This window comes from Papio anubis, chromosome 8 (assembly GCF_008728515.1).
Source record: "Papio anubis isolate 15944 chromosome 8, Panubis1.0, whole genome shotgun sequence".
Taxonomy (NCBI): Eukaryota; Metazoa; Chordata; class Mammalia; order Primates; family Cercopithecidae; genus Papio; species Papio anubis.
Window position 1 is genome coordinate 8,250,455 of NC_044983.1, and position 21,361 is coordinate 8,271,815.

Sequence of the window (21,361 nt, forward strand, 5' to 3'; positions counted from 1 at the left end):
TTCAGTACTTTAAAAAATGTTATTCCATCGTCTTCTGGATTGCATAGTTTCAAGCACAAAGTCTGCTTTAGTTTTTGTTTTTTCCTTCTGTGTGTAATGTGTCCTTTTCCCTCTAGTTGCTTTCAAGATTTTCAGCAATTTCATTATGATGTGCCTTAGTATGGTTTCCTTTAGTTTTTTTTTTTTTTGGTGGGGGGGATTGTTGGGCTTTTTGAATCTGTGAATTTATAGTTTCCATTAAATTTAAAAAACATTATTTTCCCAGATATGTTTTTCTAATCTCTCCCTTTTCTTCTGAGCCTAATTACTTTTATGTTAGGCCACTTAATATGGTCTCACAAGTTGTTACTTCTGTGTTAATTTTCAGTCTTTTTTCTGTTTTTCATTTGGAATCATTTATATTGGCATGTTTCTTGTTTACTAATATTTTCTTTTGCAATGTCTAATCTACTGATAACCCTCTGTAGGGTATTTTGTAACTCAAATATTCTACCTTTCAAATTTTGATTTGGCTCTTTTTTTGTTTTTTAGATCTTTTACATCTTGTTTTCAAGAACTGTGATCTTGTTTTCCTCTACCTTCTTGAACACACGGAGTATATTTAAAATAACTTTTTTAACATCCATATCTGCCAATTCCATCATCTTTGTCATTTCTGGTGCCATTTCTATTGACTGATTTTCATTCTGGTTGTGGATTCTATTTTCCTGTTTCTTTTTCCATCAGACAGTAGTCTTCTGAGGATCCTACCTGATGTCCCGTGTAGTAGGAGGTCTTTCTACCCTACTTGTGGGAACAGAAACTTTCTGTCCTGGTATGAGCTCAGGAGATTATTCCACCTAATTTTTTTCCAGTGGTTCTTTCCATGGCCTTAGGATTTTTTTTCACACACACGTGCAGATCATTGTCAGGCAGAAATTCCAGCAGACCTCTCTTCAGATCTCTGAAGCCCTGTCTGTGCAAACTCTTCTCTGCTTCATCCTCTCTCAGCTCAGAACTCTGACTCTTCTACTTAGCATCTCCCTGGTTTCTGTTTTCCCCTTCCCTGCATCATGGCCTAGAGACCTTCTCCAGACAATGATCAGGGGCACGTATTGGGTTCACCTCATTTGTTTCTCTTTTCCAGAATTACTATGTGCACTGTCTGTTGTGCAATAGCTGAAAACTCAGATATTGTTTAGTTTTGTATTTGTTTAAGGTGGGGGGTTAATCTGATCCCTGTTACTCCAGCGTAAGCAGAAGTGGAAGTTTTTATAATTTAAAACTTACTTTCTTATATGTGATATTGTTTGTTTGGATCCAACTTCATTTCAGTCAAGCCCTAAATCCCATGGAGAATTAAGCAATGAATGATATTTTGGAGAGAGCCTTGAATGGGGAGTCATTTTGCCAGGTCTGTCACTTGCCACCTGTCATTTTATTTCTATGAGCCTCAGTTTCTCCTCTACAAAATTAGAGCGATAATCGAACACCTTCCCAGCTTACCTTATAAGGTGTTTGAAAATGAAGTGAGATGGTATGTGTAAGAGCACCTTAAAAATTCTATTTACACAGGTAATCATGACTGTGATTAGTACTGCTCCACATAATACATGAACTAGATCCAGTGTCAGAAACGTAGGGGATGGCGGCTATTAAGAAGCTAGTTGAGGAAGGGCTTAGAACTCATTTTCTCTACCTGCACTGAAATTCTTTTCAAAATATCCTTGACAACTCCCTCTGATCAAACCCTAAAAATTCGAGTTCCAAATATAGAACCATAACTCATTAAGCTTTTTTTCAAATACAACTTCAATGCCCAGCTCCAGCCCTATCCTTTAAATTGCTTTATATTTCTGAGCACATCTTGTGCTTCAGCATTCTCTGTCTCAAAAATAAAATTACTATAGTCCGATTTCTATTAGTTTCTTTTGAGGAACTTTGAAAAACCTTTTGAAGGAATGGCATTGTGTAAGGCTTCGTTTAAGTGTGTGGAAAAAGAAGGTGCACTTCTTTGCCCTGACATTGGCCTTGGGGTGGGAAAGAGTGTTATGAGTTACAAAGTTAGCTACTTTGTCTGTGATAAACCTCTGGTATTCTCATTTCCACCATCTCTACACATACACGTACCTCATGGTTTTAAAACACAGTCACAATTCTGTGACACTCCCCACTTTGAGAGGTGGAGGTCTGTATTTCCTCTGGTTAAATCTAGACATACTTGTGACTGCTTTGACCAACAAATATCGGTTAGAGGTGATGTAATGTGACTTCTGAGCCTAAGTCTTAGAAGGCCATATAGCCTTTGGCTTGATTTATGGGAACATTCATTCTTGGAGTGCCAAGTTGACATGTAAGATTTACTCTGAGGCCACCGTGCTAAAAAGGAAGCCAAAAACATATGGAGAAGCCATGTGTAGACATGCCAGTCAGCAGTCACAACTTAGCCCAATCTTTGAGTCACCCCTCCTCTGGTGCAAGACTTGTGGGTGAAGAAGCCTCCAGATAATTCTAGCTTCTGGCCATTCAGGTGACTTCTAGTTGTTCACGTCTTTCCAGACTCAGACACAGTGAAGCAGACACAAGCCATACTCAAATTTTCTATTAATGTACTATATTTTAAACCAGAATGGTACTCAGTCCCTGCTCTCAGGGAGCTCACACCTTAGTGGTAGGGAGCCTTAAAAATATCAGGGCTCGCAACACCTGTTACTTGATCTGAGTGCTGTTTATGTGGTGTGTTCACTTGGTGAAAACTCCATGCACTTCTCTGTAGAGATGCTATACTTCAATATACATTTTATCTTACAAACAGAACATAGTAGTTTGAAATCTACACAATAAAGCAATCTCATAATCTAAACAAACACGAAGTATCCTCAACTTCTCACACTGGAATTGTTGGCTGATGACAGAATTCTGTGATGAGATCTCTATCTAGGCTGTCTCATCATTAGCCTGATATCCTATTTACCCAGAAGTCAGATGTGTGTACAGATGTCCTAAGAAAAAGCTTATTTTCCATGTTGTATTATTATGGGTTGTTTCTAATCAATTTCACTTCTTCATCTTAGACATTTGGAAAGAAGAGACAATAGGATAAAAATAAATAAATATCCCCTCAGACCAACTGCTAATTTATCCTGTAGTTTGTTAATTTTTCTATTGAAATTTGTCTGAAAGTCTAGCTTATGACCAATTAAATAAAGATCATTTCTGTGCAGTAATCTGACACACTTGACCCCTTAAAGGAAACCTGATAATTGTTCAGAGTAGAGTGGAAGAAAGTTAGTGTAGAAAAAGGGTGTTATTGGCTTGGGACTGATGTCCCTCAGTGCTAGGGGGAAGCAAACACAAATCACAGACTGAACATCAGCTTATCTCAGTGCTATCCAAGTGGACAAAACGTGGCAAGTCCTTCATCTCTCGGGGCCTCACTGAGGCTCCAGAGCCTGTGAGTTAACCAGTGAAGTGACTTGCTAAAATGTGCACAGACAGTAGTGGCAGGTTGGACTGGCCTTGTGGCTTCTGGCTCCAAGTCAGTGTTCTTCCCACCATGGAGGTTTTAGGTATTATCCACTGGAGACATGATTCATCAGAGACAAGTGGTGGGTTAGGGGTGCTCACAAGTATGTGTGTACAGGGGGGCCTCTGCAGTAACCAGGAATGCCTGACCCAGGGAAACTGTATCTTAGTATTTTAAGCAACTACAAAAAGCTTTTGATGTTATAAGGGGTCTGTACTACCCACATTCAGGAGCAATCTAGTCTGAAAACAACATTCCTTTTTCCCTAGGTTCATGTGGAAAAGCTACTGGACCTCAGATTCTGTGAAACTGACCTAATGTCCTTTTGTTCTGCCTGCTTCAGTCAGTGTAGTGAAGCTGCAGGTGTACATCTGAAATCCCTGCTCGGTGTGTGTGTGTGTGTGTGTGTGAGAGAGAGAGAGAGTTTTGCTCTTGTTGCCCAGGCTGGAGTGCATTGACGCGATCTCAGCTCACTGAAACCTCCGCCTCCCGGGTTCAAGCAGTTCTACCCCAGCCTCCCAAGTAGCTGGGATTACATGCGTATGCCTCCATGCCTGGCTAATTTTTGTATTTTTACTAGAGATGGGGTTTCATGGTGTTGGCCAGGCTGGTCCCGGACTCCTGACCTCGGGTGATCCGCCCTCCTCTGCCTTCCAAAGTGCTGGGATTACAGGCGTGAGCCACTGTGCCCGGCCAATCCCTGCTGTTTTAATCACAGACAGTTATTCTAAATTAGGAACTTGATGGGCTTCTCTTAGATGACTATGGAGAGATTTCCGTGGGTTGAAAAAGGAACTCCACTACAGCGTCTTGTAGAAAACCCGAGTTGCAGACTCCTGGACCCCGCACTGGCGGGAGGCGGGGCTGGCAGGCCTGGCCGGTTCTCCCCTCTCTCCAGCCCGCACCTCGGCCATGGCCAGCAGGGTTTGTCCCCTTGCTTTTCACGTTACCTTGTTCAGGACACGCCTTAAACTGAAGGCACCCTTTGGATGAGGGAAGGTGCAGTGGAACTTCCAGAGACCAGGCTAGAGGGAGCGCAAAGCCAGGAGGCGTCGCAGCGGCTGGTTAGAAGCCGTTCCCTCGAGCTGGGGCACTACTTGGGCGCACAGGAACTTAGTAGTCCAGGCGTGAGGTCAGGAGCCGCGCGCTGGGGTCTGTGCTCTGGCATTTGTAGCCGCAGCCTCACCCGCCTTGTCTGGGAAGTGGCTCAATCCTAAAACTCTGAGCCTTCTGCTTCGAGGGTTGTGTGGAGGCGGGGATGAGCCAGTGAATGGGAACCTGCTTTGCGAAGACTGCCAATCAAGTACAGACAAATCAGCGTGAGCGAAGATGGTGATGATAATAACTTCAACCTCTAGCCTGGTGTGAGGAACTAAAAACAAACACAGAACACTTGCACCCAACGCCTGCGGGCGCTGCCGCGAGCCTCCGGAGTATCCGCGGTGGCCCCGCCCAAGGCAGGGCCTTGGCCCAGGACGCGCCTGGTCCGGCTCAGAGCTCCGGGTTCGCAGCGGGTTCGGAGCAGGTACCAGGGGTACTGCAGCTGGATTCCCCTCTCCCTCCTCCTCTCCCTCCTCTTCCCCCTCCTCCTCCCCCTCTTTCTGCCCCTTTCTCTCTCCTTGCACCCCAGAGCAGCTGAAATTCCTCTGTTCGGAATAGAATGAGAAAAGCTCCTGCAGAGGAAAGTTGTGGAGGCCTGACTTTTTTTTTTTTTTTTTAGGTTTTCACCCACTCACGATTTCATATTTCACAACTCAGAAAACTCTACGAGGAGCTTTTACAAACACTGTGTCAGCCACCTTGTATTATCCCCATTTTACCGGTGAAGAAACTGAGGCCGAGATTAGTTAAGTGAGTTATCACAACGCAATTGAATTGCAGAAAATCGGAATTGGGGATTTCTGGCTTCAGGTCCTGTGTCCTTGGAAACCAATGTTCACAGAACTACCGAGCTAAACGGACAGCGAAGGGGGTCGGGGAGAAAGGAGGGAGGGAGGGAGAAGGGAGGGAAGGAAAAGAAAAGAAAGAAGGAAGAAAGAAAACATCTTTTAAGAGTGCAGTTCAGGTAACTCGCGCGGGAGGCGTGAGCTCCGGTGGTGCGGCCAGGCCGGCTGCGTGGAGTACGCGCGTTGTCCAGTGTGCCCCGCGTCATCACACCCGGCCCTGCCTCTCCGCCTCTGCTTGGCTGCCCCTGACCGGTCTCCCCGAAGGTCAGAGTCCCGCAAGATCCAACCCGGTAGCCCTGGGCCTTGACCTTTCTCCGCCAGGTCTTTCAGGGTCCGCGCGGTGACGATTCGCCGCGCCTAGCCTCGACCTAAGAGCCGCTGGACCCACAGCTGGCCGCAGCCCCGAACCCAGCGCTGGCAACACAAGTGTCGGCATGCCAGGGCTGGCTCCCTCCGCCTCTAGCTCAGCCCTCCGAGCTCCAGGCTTTGGGGTCGCGTAGGGTCAGCGCGGAGCTCTGGAAGGACAAGCTCGCAGTGACCAGAGAAGCGGCGAGGTTATGGCGACCCCGCGTCCCTTGGCGTCGCCTGCACCAGGGCGCGCTCGCATACGGTTGCCAAGGTGCATAAATGCGTGGACGCAAGGGAATGAAGGAATGGAGCGAGCGAGCCCGGCTACTGCGGTGCTAGCAATTCCCGAGCTCCGGGCGGCGCCCGCATCAGCACTGGAAAGGTTGATGATCACCTCCTGGACAGCCCAGGCTTGCAAGCTCTCTGCAGAGGAAAAGCAAGAAACTAAACAAGTGCAGACAACAATCACAACACGTATTCTCTGGCCCCGTCCCCGTTGTTTTCTCTGTTGTTGCCGTCGGTGTCTGGGATCTAACTTGACCGTTCCATGTTCCCTGGGGAGGGCGCATCTTCCTAACCTGGTGCCCGGACGCGGCCCCACGGCTTGCGCGCTCTGCTCTGGGGCCATGCAGGGAGGGCGCTACGGGCTGGGGCGGGGAGTGGGGACGCCAGTCGTCGGGAAGGGGGCGCTGTCCCCTCGTGGCCTCCGACCCTGCTAAGCACCGCCCCCGCCCTGGAGCTCAGTAGGGTCAGAAAGGGTCGGGGACGAGCTCTTCCCTGGATCTTCCGCCGCAGCTCAAGCCCCAAAGTGCTCAAGCCCTCTTTCTCCCCTTTCTCAAAGAGCTCCCTTCTCCTGGCCAGGCGCGGCCCAGGATTCCACGAGGCGCACTCTGGCCTAGGGGTTTTGCTGGAGGCACATGCGGGAAAGGGGTCGGCCACTGGAGATGGCCTGGGCTTTACAGGGTTGGGAAGTCCGCCTAGATGGAGGACAAACTCTCTGCAAACGGCCCCCACTGGGTCCCCCACCGCTCCGCCTCTGGTTCCTGGATGCTGCCCCAGCGGTGGGCACCCTGTTCTCTGCCCGTGCTGCGCAGCGCGCACCTCGCCCCATACCCTTAGATTCCCGGCCCGCCAGTGCAGCGGTTGGGGCGCACCGGCCCAGGGTGCTGCTACTGAATCCTGGCAAGCCCAGCCATCTCTTTTGTTCGAAAAGCTAATTCTCGGGTGAAAATTGTCCCGGGCTCTAGAGGTGAAAATTAGGACGTGAAAACAGAGACGCTGCAGTTCACCTTACACTTGCCGAGTCTTAGCCGTGGGGCCCGCTGCATGTTGCATGCAAGGCATCGGTTGCTGCGCGCGGGAACATTGAAATTCGGACTCAGGCTCACGGGCTTCATGCCTAGAGTTGTATTAACGTCAAGCATCACAGGAAGGGTTGGAGCTTTCTCTACATTTGTCTCACCGAATCTTCACAACAGCCCTGAAAGGTCAGTCTTATCATCGTCCCGTGTTAGGATTAGGAAAGGCGATCCAGAGAGATGTGACTTGTCCAGAGTCGCACGTTCAGTCACCTAAACACTAAGACAGGTTCTGACACCGGATCCCACGGCACCCCCACCCCCACCCCCACAAAGCTGCCTCCTTCCAGGATCACCTCTGTGGAGCCCGGCACATGGAGGGCGCTCAGTAAATATTGAATTCCAGGATCTAGTCAAACCTGCCGACTTTCATTCAGTAGGTGTCTGAGCCATATTTGCTCACTCATTCTGCAGGCCTTGAGCGCCTACTGTGTGCCGGCGCTTATATGAGAGTGCAGGAACAGCGCTCCACACAGGGGGCCGGGTGACATGGGAGCTGCGGTGAGCGCGGGCAAGCGACGGCCGTGAGCTCCCAGCCCGCAGTCCCCAGGTTGCACACGGGCCCGGCACGCACGGTCGGTGTACACCAGGGTGTGCAGATGAGGGAAACTGGGGGAGTTAGCAGGTCGCAGCTCAGCCAGGGGGGACGCGAGAGGGCGGGAGCGACTCCTTTCGGAGAAGCCGGACTGCCAATCCGAGGAGGAAAGAGAAAATATAAGGAGAAAATTCAGGGTGAGAAGAGCCAGAAGTGAGGGAGCTGGAGGCCTGGCCCCGGAGACTGGGTGCGGGTGGAGTGAGAGGAGAAATCAACCAGGTGGCTGAGAACCAGAACGCCGGCCTCGCCCTCCTGAGAGCCAGGGGCGGCGGGGGCGTCGCGGGGCCTTCGGCGAACACTGCACAGAACCCGAGGCGGGGTGCAGTCCCCAGCTCCGGCTCCGGCCGGCCTCTGTGGCGACCCCAGTTGGCTGGGGCTGCGGTGGCCGAAACCCGGTCATTTTAGAAAGGAATGGCAGTCGGAGTATTAAGAACGGCTGATCTGAGGGGTTCATGGTCAGTGTCTCTCACACCCAGGCGAGCTCGGCGAAACCTGGTTGGATTGGGTTTTCCGAGGCTCCACGCGCAGGAGGGGCAGTGGAGTCTGACCCGGGCAGGCCCGGGCTGGAGCGGGCCTCCAGCGCCTGCCTTGCGGCTCTGCGGCACCTGCGGGTCCAGGGCAGGGGGCGGGAGGCTGCCCGGGCCAGCCCGGCGCAGATCCCCGGGCAGGCCCCTGGCGGTGGAGGGGCGGGCCGGGGGCGGGTGCGGGGAGGAGGCCCTGCCTCCCTCCCTTCTTCCCTCCTCCTCCCGGCAGGTTGGAGCGGGGACCCGGCGGCGGCCCGGGACGCAGGGAGGGGACCCGTGCCGACACCGAGGGAGGGGCCGCGCCGCCTTGGAGAGTCATTGGAGGACGCGGCCGCCCGAAGCTGATAAATCAGGGGCCGGGTCGCGGCTGCGGGCCAAGTTGGACGCCCCGACCGGTGCGAGGGCCAGGTCCGCGCCGGCCCCGCCAAGCTAAGCGAGGCGACCCGCGTGCGGCCATGGCCTCGCTGCTGGGAGCCTACCCTTGGCCCGAGGGGCTCGAGTGCCCGGCCCTGGACGCCGAGCTGTCGGATGGACAGTCGCCGCCCGCCGCCCCTCGGCCCCCGGGGGACAAGGGCTCCGAGAGCCGTATCCGGCGGCCCATGAACGCCTTCATGGTTTGGGCCAAGGACGAGAGGAAACGGCTGGCGGTGCAGAACCCTGACCTGCACAACGCCGAGCTCAGCAAGATGCTGGGTGAGTGAGCGCGCGGTCGGGCGGGCTGGGGGCTGGGGGCTGGGGGCGGGGGGCGGACGGCGAGCGGCTGGCTGCCTGGCAGGGCAGGTGCGAGCGCGGAGCCTGGGGACAACCCGGCACGCGGGGCGAGGGCCCTCTTCGTGCCCGCGTGGCTGGCCGTCTGCGCGAGCGTGGGTGCTCGCGGTGCCCAGGATTCACAGCGGGGGCACTTGGCGCGGTCCAAAGTGAAACAGCGCAGCAGGCAGGGGAGGCTCCTTTGCTGGGACAGGAGCGGAGGTCGGCGCCCCAGGGGGCTGGGAAGCCTGGCCGCAGGGACCGGCGCGCATGGACAGGGCAGGGACGGAAACGTCGAGGCTGGGTGGAACCGGCGTTTGCTAGAAATACCGAAGCGGGAAGATCCAGCATTCCCTGGACCTTACAATTGGGCCATCTCAGAGGAAGGCTGTCACAGATGAAATTATAATTAACGAATATTCCTGAAGAGAGACCCTGCGGAACGAATCCTTGCTTTAACTAAATAAGAGAAAAACAAAACAAAAAACTTACCCCAATAGACTCGATTCGTTCATCTATTCTCAGCCTCGGGGGTGTAGATAACTTGATTTGGATGCTTGGGCTGTCCTGGAACCCGGCCTTTTCCTGGGCTGTCCCCGCAGGGGCTGGGGACACGGACCCACCAGGTCCAAGAGGTCCGGAGTGAGGCTGTTAGGACACACCCGAACAACCGGAGTTCCTGTGGGGGTTTCTTTTTCCTCCGGTGTCGAGCTGAGTACTTTTCGACCCTACCTAACCCCTAACTTCTTTGCCTTTCGACGCGGTTTTTATTCGTTTTAATCGGCGAAAACCTTTCAAAGCACAAGCACTTGGTGCACGCAGCGGGAGACAGGTTCTATAAGAAGGGACACGTGGGCACCCGAGGCCGTCTTTACCCTTCCCAAACCCCACCCTGCCCAGAACAGAGCCCTTCTTTTTTTCGTCGGAGTTCAGAGCTCAGGGCTCTTTCCCGGGGCGGAACTTTGGAGATAGGACTGACGCCCCTCTTTCTGCTGGTCAAAGCCACAGGCCCGCAGAGCGGGTCCCAGGCCGAGCCCTCCTGCAGTTTAGCTGCTGTGTAAAGCAGTTGATGGAGTGCTGGTTGCAAAGGGCCCAGCCTCGTGGCTGGCTTCACCAACTCGCATTAGTGGTCTGCAGCCTTCTGGGGCCTTTTCCCTCATCAAAAAACAGTAACATTTTTATTTTACACAGTCTTGGCATAAAGACAAATATATTAATATGTACAATAATAAAACATTTTCTTTAACCGATTAGTTTATATTTTTCTTTAGATTTTAAAAGAAATGAAAATATGTTTGTTGTGGATCCCCAAACATTTTTTTCCACGGACCCTGGGCACTGTGCCTGTTGACCATGCCCGCTGAGGGGGAAGCAAGCCACTGCTGTGAGGGTGATAGAGAAGGAATTCTGTGCAGGCCTGGGCCAGGGACTGGGGAGGAGGGAAGGGTGAGAAGCACGGCCCTTCGGAATTGGGGAAGCCTGCTCCCAGGAAAGGGGCAGACACAGGGACACAGGAGACAGATGCTTCCTGTGAATTGGTCCCAGTCGGGGCCTACACTTCAGCTTCAGGAGGTTACAGTTCATTCTGCAGAAAAAACACGGATTCCTTCCTGCTGAGCCATGTAGCTCCTGGCACTGGGTGAGGGAAACCGCAACACTGGTGCTTTTCACAATATGGACTTTGTGCACCTGTTAGCAGGGGGCAGCGGGATGATCCCCTCCACCTGTGTGACATTTCCTTCTTGGCTCTTTCCTTTCTGACCTGAGAGGAAAAGCCTGGATATGAGAGTCTCAACTTTTTCCACTATAAACCTTCCAAACCTTAACATTAAAAATGTGACCTAGTCACACTGGTATTTTTAATATATTATGATTGAGAAAGTGCATAAAGAGAAGGAGACATTTGGTAGCATTTTAAAATGAACACGTATTTTATTGATCATATAACATCCGGATACATTTAGAAGCTAGGGCCACATTTTATACTGAGACCACGGACAGGGTATGGGGTGCACCTGAATCTTGGGTCGCTTGCAACAGCTTTGTAGCCTCAGCCACAGGCTGGGAACTGATGATCAGCCCTGAATCTGCAGCTCCTAACACTTTCAAGTCACCCTTTTAAGTGACAGCTAATGATGTTAGTTGAAAGCTCCACAGAATTTCTATAAACTTTCATCTAAGTGGTACAATGCCCTTAATCATTGCCCTACCCTGGCTGTGAGCCCTGGCCCAAGGAACCAGTCGACAGAGGTACTGAGGGCTGCTGTGTGCACGGCTCTGCACCTGGCCCTGTGCAGAATGTGCTGAATGGAACACATAGCCCTTTCCTTAGGCCTTAACATCTAGGTTAATGCATCTCAAACTTCAGGACATATTAGCATCGTGGGAGAACATGTTAAAGTTGTAGAATCCTGAGCCCACCTTAGGAGGTAGCAAAGCAACCCAAGAAGCCCTCCACCCCTAGAAAACACTGCAGGAGGGGTGTGCAGTGCACACTGAGAGATGAGGGAAGATGCTCCGGGGACTTGAAAAACAACAGACAAGCAAGCAATGGTGAATAGAAGATCAAGCACAGCCAGCATATTAGCACCAGTGGGTTGCAAGCATGGAATAATTTTTAAAGAGAGAGAGTTTGGAGCTGGAGAGTGTCACAATATCTTTATTTTATACTGAAGAAAATAGAGACTCAGAGAAGTGCAGGGAATGGCTTCTGCATGGAGATCTGTGGCTAAGCAGGTGCCCTGGCACCGTCAAGGGTCCCCAAAAGATGGCTGGCTGGAAGTGATGGTTTGCATGTATATGTGTGTGCACGCATGTGTCTGGGCATGCATACATGTGTTGCAGGCAGATGTTAGCATTCTGGCCTCGGTCATCCAGCAGGGTCCTATTTGACCTTCAGAGGTAAGGAATAGGCATTTGTTAACCTAAGTGAAAATCTCTGATTTACTGACATCTGTGAAACTATTGACCGAGCCTGAGTTCCCTCCCAGAAAGGGCTGTGAGATTTATGCCATAGGTAACTATGACAGTATCTCTTTAGCCTGCAGTAATCAATGAAGGCAGAGATTTTCATGAGAATGCACAAATGTTTAGAATGGACCCTCGAAGGGTAAAAAGAGCCCCAATCAATATTGTGATCATTAGGTATTTTCTTCCTGTAGCTGAATATGGTCAGGTGGGCTTTTTTCACTGGGGACCCTGCATTGTAGCCTGGGCATGCTCTGGTGGCTCTTACATGAGAGGCGATGCTCTCTGTGTGCACAGTGCACGATCTGGCTTTATGGATGCAAGCAGAGGTGTTGATTTCGCCTCACTGTGTCTGCAGGATCTGTGTTGGGAAGAGGGTGCAAGAGGTGCCCGTGTCCTCTGTGACTGAGAGGGTGAAGGGAGGTGTGTGTACATGTGCCCATGTGTGTGTACGCTTGTGCATGTGCAATGCCTGAGGGGCACAACACTGAGCATGGCCTCCTCTGCCTTGTGTGAGCAGGAAAGTCGTGGAAGGCACTGACGCTGTCTCAGAAGAGGCCGTACGTGGACGAGGCGGAGCGGCTGCGCCTGCAGCACATGCAGGACTACCCCAACTACAAGTACCGGCCGCGCAGAAAGAAGCAGGCCAAGCGGCTGTGCAAGCGCGTGGACCCCGGCTTCCTCCTGAGCTCCCTCTCCCGGGACCAGAACGCCCTGCCGGAGAAGAGAAGCGGCAGCCGGGGGGGCGCTGGGGGAGAAGGAGGACAGGGGTGAGTACTCCCCCGGCACTGCCCTGCCCAGCCTCCGGGGCTGCTACCACGAGGGGCCGGCTGGTGGTGGCGGCGGCGGCACCCCGAGCAGTGTGGACACGTACCCGTACGGGCTGCCCACACCTCCTGAAATGTCTCCCCTGGACGTGCTGGAGCCGGAGCAGACCTTCTTCTCCTCCCCCTGCCAGGAGGAGCATGGCCACCCCCGCCGCATCCCCCATCTGCCAGGGCCCCCGTACTCACCGGAGTACGCCCCCAGCCCTCTCCACTGTAACCACTCCCTGGGCTCCTTGGCTCTTGGCCAGTCCCCCGGCGTCTCCATGATGTCCCCTGTACCCGGCTGTCCCCCATCTCCTGCCTATTACTCCCCGGCCACCTACCACCCTCTCCACTCCAACCTCCAAGCCCACCTGGGCCAGCTCTCCCCGCCTCCTGAGCACCCTGGCTTGGATGCCCTGGATCAACTGAGTCAGGTGGAACTCCTGGGGGACATGGATCGCAATGAATTCGACCAGTATTTGAACACTCCTGGCCACCCAGACTCTGCCACAGGGACCGTGGCCCTCAGTGGGCATGTCCCCGTCTCCCAGGTGACACCAACGGGTCCCACAGAGACCAGCCTCATCTCTGTCCTGGCTGATGCCACGGCCACGTACTACAACAGCTACAGTGTGTCATAGAGCTGGAGGCGCCGCGTCCAGCCAGCCCTCACACCCTCTCCTTCCTGTGCCCTGAGTGGCGGGGGAGCCTGGCAGCCACACTAGCTTTCCTCCCACCACTCAGGGCAGGGAGGTCTGAACTGTGGCCCCAGAGCCTTTGGCCTAAGCTGGACTCTGCTTATCCGAGTGCCGCCTCCATCCCCTTCCCCACATTCCAGCCCCTGCAGCCTGCATTTTAAGTATATTCCTTCAAGTGAGTTTTCCTCCAGCCCCTGAGAGTTGCTGTCTCCCAGTAGAATATTCACCGACCTCTTTTATTTGTAGCCATCGTCGAAACTAATGGTGGGACAGACTTGATAGCCGAGGTCCCTTCTGGTCCACAGTTTTCTGATTTAGGGTTCTCTCAAGGTTAATAAAGGAAGATGGGGAAATCTGACTCATTAATGAGCTCACTAGCCTACGAGCTGGTGATAATTTTGTGTGCACAGCCCAAGGACCACGAGGCTTTCTGCGCTTTCTGCACTCCTTTCCAAAATGACCACGCAATTCCAAAGGGACTCACAATTTGACAAAAAACAGTCAACCTGATTTGAGACATTAACCAGTATGGCTACCTATATTACAGAAAATGGGATTGAGTTAAAATTATTTTATTTTAAATATACATTTTAAAGCAGTTCTCTCTCTCTCTCTCTCTCTCTCTCTCTCTCTCTGTCTCTCTTTATTATACACACACTTCAAGAGAATATGCACAGTCTAGGCCGGGCACGGTGGCTCACGCCTGTAATCCCAGCACTTTGGGAGGCCGAGGCGTGTGGATCACCTGAGGTCAGGAGTTCAAGACCAGCCTGGACAACATGATGAAACCCTGTCTCTATGAAAAATACAAAATTAGCTAGGAGTGGTGGTGCACGCCTGTAATCCCAGCTACTTGGGAGGCTGAGGCAGGAGAATGTCTTGAACCTGGGAGGTAGAGGTTGCAGTGAGCCAAGATTGCATCATTGCACTCCAGCCTGGGCAACAAGAGTGAAACTCCATTTCAAGAAAAAAAAAAAAAAAAAAAGAATCTGCACAGTCTGAATATATAAAAGGAGTGTGAGAGACACATGCCCACTTCATGCAACTCTTAAAGTCTAAATCAGATATTTTTATTAACAATGACAGCTTCTTGCCAACTCCCTGTTTCTGATGACCCAAAGAGCCCGGGTTCCTAAAAGGACTTTACAACCAAGCAAAGTCACTGTCCTCAAATCTGGATACACACTTTCCCCTCTGTAGATTTGAAAGGTGCTTCCTTCCCAGCCGTCTCCAGTTTCTTTACTCTCTTTTCTGGGATTTCTTCTTCTCTTCTTTCTACTCTTCCTCCACTGCTGAACTAGTCGCTAACTCAAACAGCCCCTGACTTAGCCCAAGCATGCTTCCTCCAGCTGCAGTGACAGTGTGTCTTCCTCACCAGCCAGGTCCTCAGGCAAAGTCCTCAGCCAGTGCTTTAGAGCAACTTCCCACAAATCAGAAACTCACTGTGATTCCAAAAATGTTTCTGAGCCCTGGACACCTGACCCCAAAACATTTTCATCTTTCTCCCAGACCTCCTTTGAAGGAGCATGTGTAACAGTGTGCTGAAAGACAGTTTTTTTTTTTTATTTTAGCATATTATTTCCTGTATGAAATATGTTTTATATAATCTCCTATTATTTTTATCTTATGTTTTGTATTGTTGATAAATCCTTTTTGCCCTCCCAAGATGTCCTATTGTAAAATCACTTATAAGATATGATTACTCTTTTTGCTATTACTTTATATGCCATTTGGTAATAAATAGTAAATTGTTGATGATATGATTGACTGGTGTGCAGTCCAGAGCATGTATGAATAATCTCATAAAACAGTATCACAGCCATTAAGCTAAACTGTTTCATTTTTTTGAAAGAACGACACATACTTTGAAACAGTTGTCAATATTAATTTGTTGAAAATATTTAATTTAAATAAACGTTTTTGTACCATGACTATTCTGTCTTTTGAAATATAGTTTTGCAAAAAGAAACGGTTTCCAAGTAAGACATAAATATTACATCGAGTGCTACTTGCGGTATTGATTAAACTGTTTTCTACATCAATTTTTTTATTTTAAAAAGTTATTATCTGGTAGGGATGGTTTATTTCATTTGAGTTATGCTAAAGAGATAAATCCAAATTTTACACATTGGAACCTGCTGTTTTTATTGATGATGAAAGAAAATGTCAACTCATGACCTACATGTAGAACAATTTTCTCCTCGTGATGACTTTACACTCGTAAAGTGGAATGAGGTGACTGTCAGGCTGTCTGAAGAATGAAAGTAAGTTTTGTCTACTTGTTTGCTTACTTAAGACTGTCACAGCTAATTTGTTTGTTTGTTTGTTTGTTTTTTGTATGTTTAGTGGAGATGGGGTTTTGCCATGTTGGCCAGCCTGGTCTCGAAATCCTGACCTCAAGTAATCCACCTGCCTCGGCCTCCCAAAGTGCTGGAATTATAGGCGTGAGTGTGGTGGCGGGTGCCTGTAATCTCAGCTACTTGGGAGGCTGAGGCAGGAGAATTGCTTGAACCCAGGAGGCGGAGGTTGCAGTGAGCTACGATCGCACCACTGCACTCCAGTCTGGGCGATGGAGTGAGACTCTGTAAAAAAAAAAAAAAAAAAAAGACTGTCACTTTTTTTCTTCTTTTTGAAATAATCTGGAAACACACCTGTGTTTATGGATGTGCTGTGGAAATATATCACAGGCTCTCAGAACTCACTGGGACATTGTGGAGAAGGCAGGAGAGCACACAGAGTAATAATAAAAGGATGCAAATCTAGTGAGGATTAGGAGCAACATCCCAGCCAAAAAGCACTGGAAGAAACTGAGGATGACTCAGTCCCTGTGCAGGTCACCTCTGTCTGGCTTTTGTCTATGGGGAAGCAGTTGTAACTTGCTGAAGTTAAGGGCAGCCGTGTGTTTTCCCAGGCCCTCTGGGCCAAGGAGTGGGTCTTGGGAGAGCCCAAATGGGCATGCGTGTTCCCTTCAGTTTTGATCCTAATCTATATAGTCGTTACTTTAATAGCACTTTATAGGTGTACAGAGCTTTATGGAAAGTTTTATGGGCTATTTCTCATCCACAGCCCCAGGTAGGGCCCGTCATCCACCCACCACATTGTGCAGCAGGGGACATGGAAGCCCAGGGTGGGCGTGGGCGAAGGGTGGCTGGCTCGTGTGGTCCTGTTACCTGGGTTTTAGCATCGTCAGATGTGTGTTGGCAGCATTAGTCGGTCTCACTGCTGGGGTTGGTGCTGCCTGATTTTTCCCACTTTACTATGGCATGGAGTCATATGAGGTCTAGTTCATACCCATCACGGCCCAGGGAAAGAAAGAAAGAGGAGAGGAAATCATAGGCCAGAGTGAGATGATGTTGAAGACCTTGCTATCCAGGCCGGTGGCTGCGGCCGTGGCCCGTGCCAGTCTGCAGAGTCACCAGCTGCCTGGAGCTCCTGTCTAGCAGTGCCTGCCTGGATAGCAAGATATGCTATAATTCACACCTATAATTCCAGCACTTTGGGAGGCCGAGGCAGGTGGATTACTTGAGGTCAGGATTTCAAGACCAGGCTGGCCAACATGGCAAAACCCCATCTCCACTAAACATACAAAAACAAACAAACAAACAAACAAATTAGCTGTGACGGTCTTAAGTAAGCAAACAAGTAGACAAAACTTACTTTCATTCTTCAGACAGCCTGATAGTCACCTCACCCCGTCACTGCCTCGTGGGCATGTTTCATTCCAGGACACACTGTGGGGGCATGGTTTCTGTCTCTGGGAAGGCAGGAAGCAGGCTGACAACCGGGCTGCTCTTCCACTGTGCTCAGCTGTGGGTGAGACAGTCGTGCCCAGGAGCCAGGGGCATCTTTGAGTTTTAGTTGCCCATTCTGGGCACATCGCTGCCTCTGGTGCAAAGAATATGTCTTGCTTTAGCCAATGGGAATCGATGGCAATGCACAGTTAGAAGTTCCTTTTCTGAATCCTGTTTGCTGCCGTTCCACCCTTTTCCCTAAGGTCCCTCAGCGCCGGCTCGTTGCCCAGGGCACACAGGTAGCACCAGGGTGGGTTCACTGTGGCTCCCACTCTGGGCCCCTCGTTGTGCAGGGTCCTGGGAGGGGCCTAGTCATGTGTTCACATGGCCACTGGTTTGTAAAACCTTTGCAAAAAGGAAAATGCTTCTGTATTCTTTAAGAGTTCCCCACCCCCTGCCCCAATTGTGCAAGCCATAAGCCTCAGAACACCAGGCTCAGTCCCCATGTGAGCACCCCTGTGATTGCCCCTGTTCTTTCCAGCAGCCTCTCACGCAGCCCTTGCCTGCTGCAGTGTACCCTACCACAGGGAAGCCTGTGGGGCCCGGGAGATTCTTGCCTTCTCTCTGCTCCTGTGTTTTCACCAATGCTAATCCTTGATTCCCTGACCTGGGCGACCCTCACTTCCGTCACCATCTGGTGACATCACACTCACTGTCCTAGTCCAGCTCAGACACGCCCAACCTCGCTCAGCAGAGGGGCCAGTCACTGTCCTCCCCAGGCGGCCACAGGACTCAGGCGGACCTTGGTTACTGCACTTACCGCCAGGCCTGGAACCATCCGCCCTGTGCCCTCTCTCCCACAGGTGACCCACAGAGGCTGCTGGAGAAACAAATGAATGAACATATAAATTAAAAGATCACCTGGGATGCCTTGTAGGTATGCCAGTTAATCTTGGTGGTAAAGACCTGAATGAACCCTTCTGCGTCCCTAACTTTACCTTCCATTTCCCTGGAAACCAAGACCCTGGGGCCTTTGTGTGTGTCCTTCTTGGGGCTCTGAAGCTGGGTCTGATGTGGCCACGAGTATTCTTCTGCACCTGCTGGAGCGTAGCCTGGCAGAACTGGGGTGGGAGATGGGCACGGAGACACAGGGAGAGCACTCCTCTCCCACCCCGGCGTGGAGCAGCAGAAGAGGGCTGAGGGCAGAAGATTGCTGTCATCGCTCTCGCCTCCCTTTCCTTTTGAGGAGGCTATGCTCCTGGTTTCATCCCAGTGAAAGGAATTTGGAAGGGACGGGTGGGAGGGAGGAAGGAGGAAGGAAGGAAGGAAAAGAAGAGAGAGACATCTATATGAATCTACTTAGCTATCTGTCTATATATCTATCATCTATCCATCTGTCCATTCACCCCATCTCTCTCTGTCTTTCCTTCTTTATTTATCCTTCCATCCACTCCTTAATCCATACACACCCATCCATCAATCCAGCCAGTCATTCAGCCTATGTTTTTCTTTTTCTTTCTTTAGTTCTTCCTTTCTCTCCTTTCTTTTTTCTTTTCCTTTCTCTTTTTTCTTTTTCTTTCTTTTTCTCTTCCTTTTTTTATTTTCCTTTCTTTTTTTTCCTTTCTCTTTTTCTCCTTTCTTCCTCCCTCTTTCCCTCCCTCCCTTCTTTCTTTCTTTTTTCTTTCTTTCTCTGTTTCCTTTCTTTCTTTCTTTCTCTTCCTTTCTTCCTTTCTCTCTTTCTTTCTCTTTTCTCTATTCATCCATCAGCTTACCCACACATATACCTGTACATCCAGCCGGCCAGTCAGACATCCTCCTACCCACCCACACCTCCATTCATCCATCCCATACCTTACCCGCCTTCTCACCTGCCCATCTATTATCTATCCATCCATCCATCCGTTTATTCACTGATATTTCAATTCTCAAAAGGGACATATAGTGTTTGTCGGAAATATAGAAAAAAATAACATCATAAAGAAAAAAATATAAGTCATCGATTGTCCACAACTTAGAAACATTAATGGTAATACTTTGGGTATATATCTATGAAGCCCTTTTTTCTTTTTTTGATGTAGATATAATGCATATATACATATCTTCTGTAATAGACATTTTATCCATAATATTAAATAAACTTTTTTCCATGCCATTAAATTTCATTTTTCTGCAAAAGATGTTCTCTTCCTAGTTGAAAGATTAATATAAAAAAACAGGGGGGGGAAGAAAAACCACCCACTCCGTGACCTTTTTTCAATACACTCATGTTTGTACACTGAATTCCCTAGTCCCACATCCATGCACACATGCTGTGAACATTGTGTAGCTATAGATGCCATTTGCATTCAGCTTTCTCCATTCAATATTCTGTTGTAGAAATTTTACCACATTCATATCCATCTTAATTTTTATCATTTTTGATGACTGCAGAATACCGCAGTGAATACACGGAGCTTTCGACCATCCCTTTGCTATCAGATCACTAAATTGTTGCTCTTTTGCCGTTATCAACAGCACCGCAGTGAGTCTATTGGTTTGCACTCACAGCTGGATTCCCAGCAGGAGGTCACTGGGTCTAAGCGCATGAGCATGTTTGCAGGCTTTGCTTCAAATGGTTCATTGGTTTCCCAGAGTCTCAATTGATTGTCGAAGGAAAAATGACTCCATTCCATTCCCAGAATGAACTCACTTTTTCTTAACGGGAAGAATTAAAGTCTGAAGACTATTTATAAGACTGCCTGAAATCTGACTGGGCTCCGTTGCGTCACTTGTCCTGGCACCTCTGCCTTCTCCTGCGCTTCCTGACGGCTTCCAATAGCAAAAAGCGTCCCTTTTCCCAGACACCACCGTGAATGACACACTCTTCCTTGGCTTCTGACCCATTTCTACTGCTCTCAGCCCAAGATGTGTGAAAGTGGTTTTTATCCTGAGTTTAAGCATCAACCTCTTATATGGGGCAAAGGATTGCTCTGTGAGTTACCGAGGCAACTGGATTGGTCCTCCCAGGTTTCCCAGGTACACGCGCCCATGCTGCTGGCTGCATCTTCAGGTCGCTCGGAGCTCCTGATACAGGGGGAGGATGCCCGAAAGCAGCCGGGACCTGGGGGCACGGTCTGGCCCTACCCATCCCTGGATTTTAATTGGGACTTGGGTAAATCCCTGAACCGGTTCTGTCATCTAAGGAGGTAGTGAGTGGATTCGTATGCATTTTAGAAATGGCAGAGCTTTATGTGAATGCGTAGGAGAGCTATTGCCTATTTTGGAGTTCTTGAGATCATTTAGATGTTTTTAGGCCTGGAGGTGGGTACTAGCTTGAAAAATTCAGAGCCCATGTGTTCAGCAATTGTCACATTGGTATGGACTGTGAGGGAGAAATGAGGGGAGAGGACCCCCTGAGTAAACCTAATGTGGATTATAGAGGAACTCTGTCCGTTTCCTTCTTTGGCCACGGAACTGGGATTGAAAGAGACCATTTGGGTCCTTTTTTAGCCCATTCTCCTTCCTCTAGTGAGGATGGCCTCTTTGCCATTCTTGGCAGATGGGCTTCTATTTGGTTGGAGAATCTGAAAAGAAAGAGGGATTGCTTTCTATAAGCTAGTCTAACAAGCTCCATCATCCCAAAGTCCTTCCTTCCGTCTCACCTAAGTCCCTTCTGCTGCAGTCCAGGTCCACGTCTGCTGACGTCATCTGCGGAGGTCAGAGCAATCCTGGTCCCTGACGGCTGGCAGTCACCCTTCTTTCCCCTGGGGACTGTGTTTGAGGTTCGGGTAGAGCCTGTGGTTTCCTCCAGACCCCCTCTCTGGTCTGCGTTCCCCTTAGAGGCCGAGTGTCACATGGATGTGGGGGTGGGAGGGAGAAGATAAGGCTCATTACAAAAGACTGGGAGAGGAAAGTGGGGTTTCAGCAGGGGGTGAGAGGGGGTGCTCTGCAGGTGCTTCTGGAATGTTCTGCATGTAGGTGTGGGGTGTAGTCATTTCTCAGAGGCTCATGCTCACTCCTGGCTCAAATGGTGATTGGTTCCCCATCCCTGGCCACTGTCCTTTCTTATGGTCACTCATCTCCATCTATCTGAGGGGCCGTGGGGTGGCGCGGGTCTGGGACAAAGATGGACGGAGGACAATAAAAAATGGACA

The 21,361-nt window shown here is 50.2% G+C and overlaps 1 protein-coding gene across 1 annotated transcript; it reads left to right on the plus strand.

The window, feature by feature from the left end:
* Positions 1–8,595: 8,595 nt before the first annotated feature.
* On the plus strand, positions 8,596–15,428 carry SOX7 (SRY-box transcription factor 7). The gene is given in 3 exon segments (XM_003902429.3): positions 8,596–8,969; positions 12,511–12,731; positions 12,733–15,428. Coding segments are annotated over 3 exon segments (1,167 nt in total). The 5' UTR covers positions 8,596–8,731; the 3' UTR covers positions 13,441–15,428.
* Positions 15,429–21,361: the final 5,933 nt, after the last annotated feature.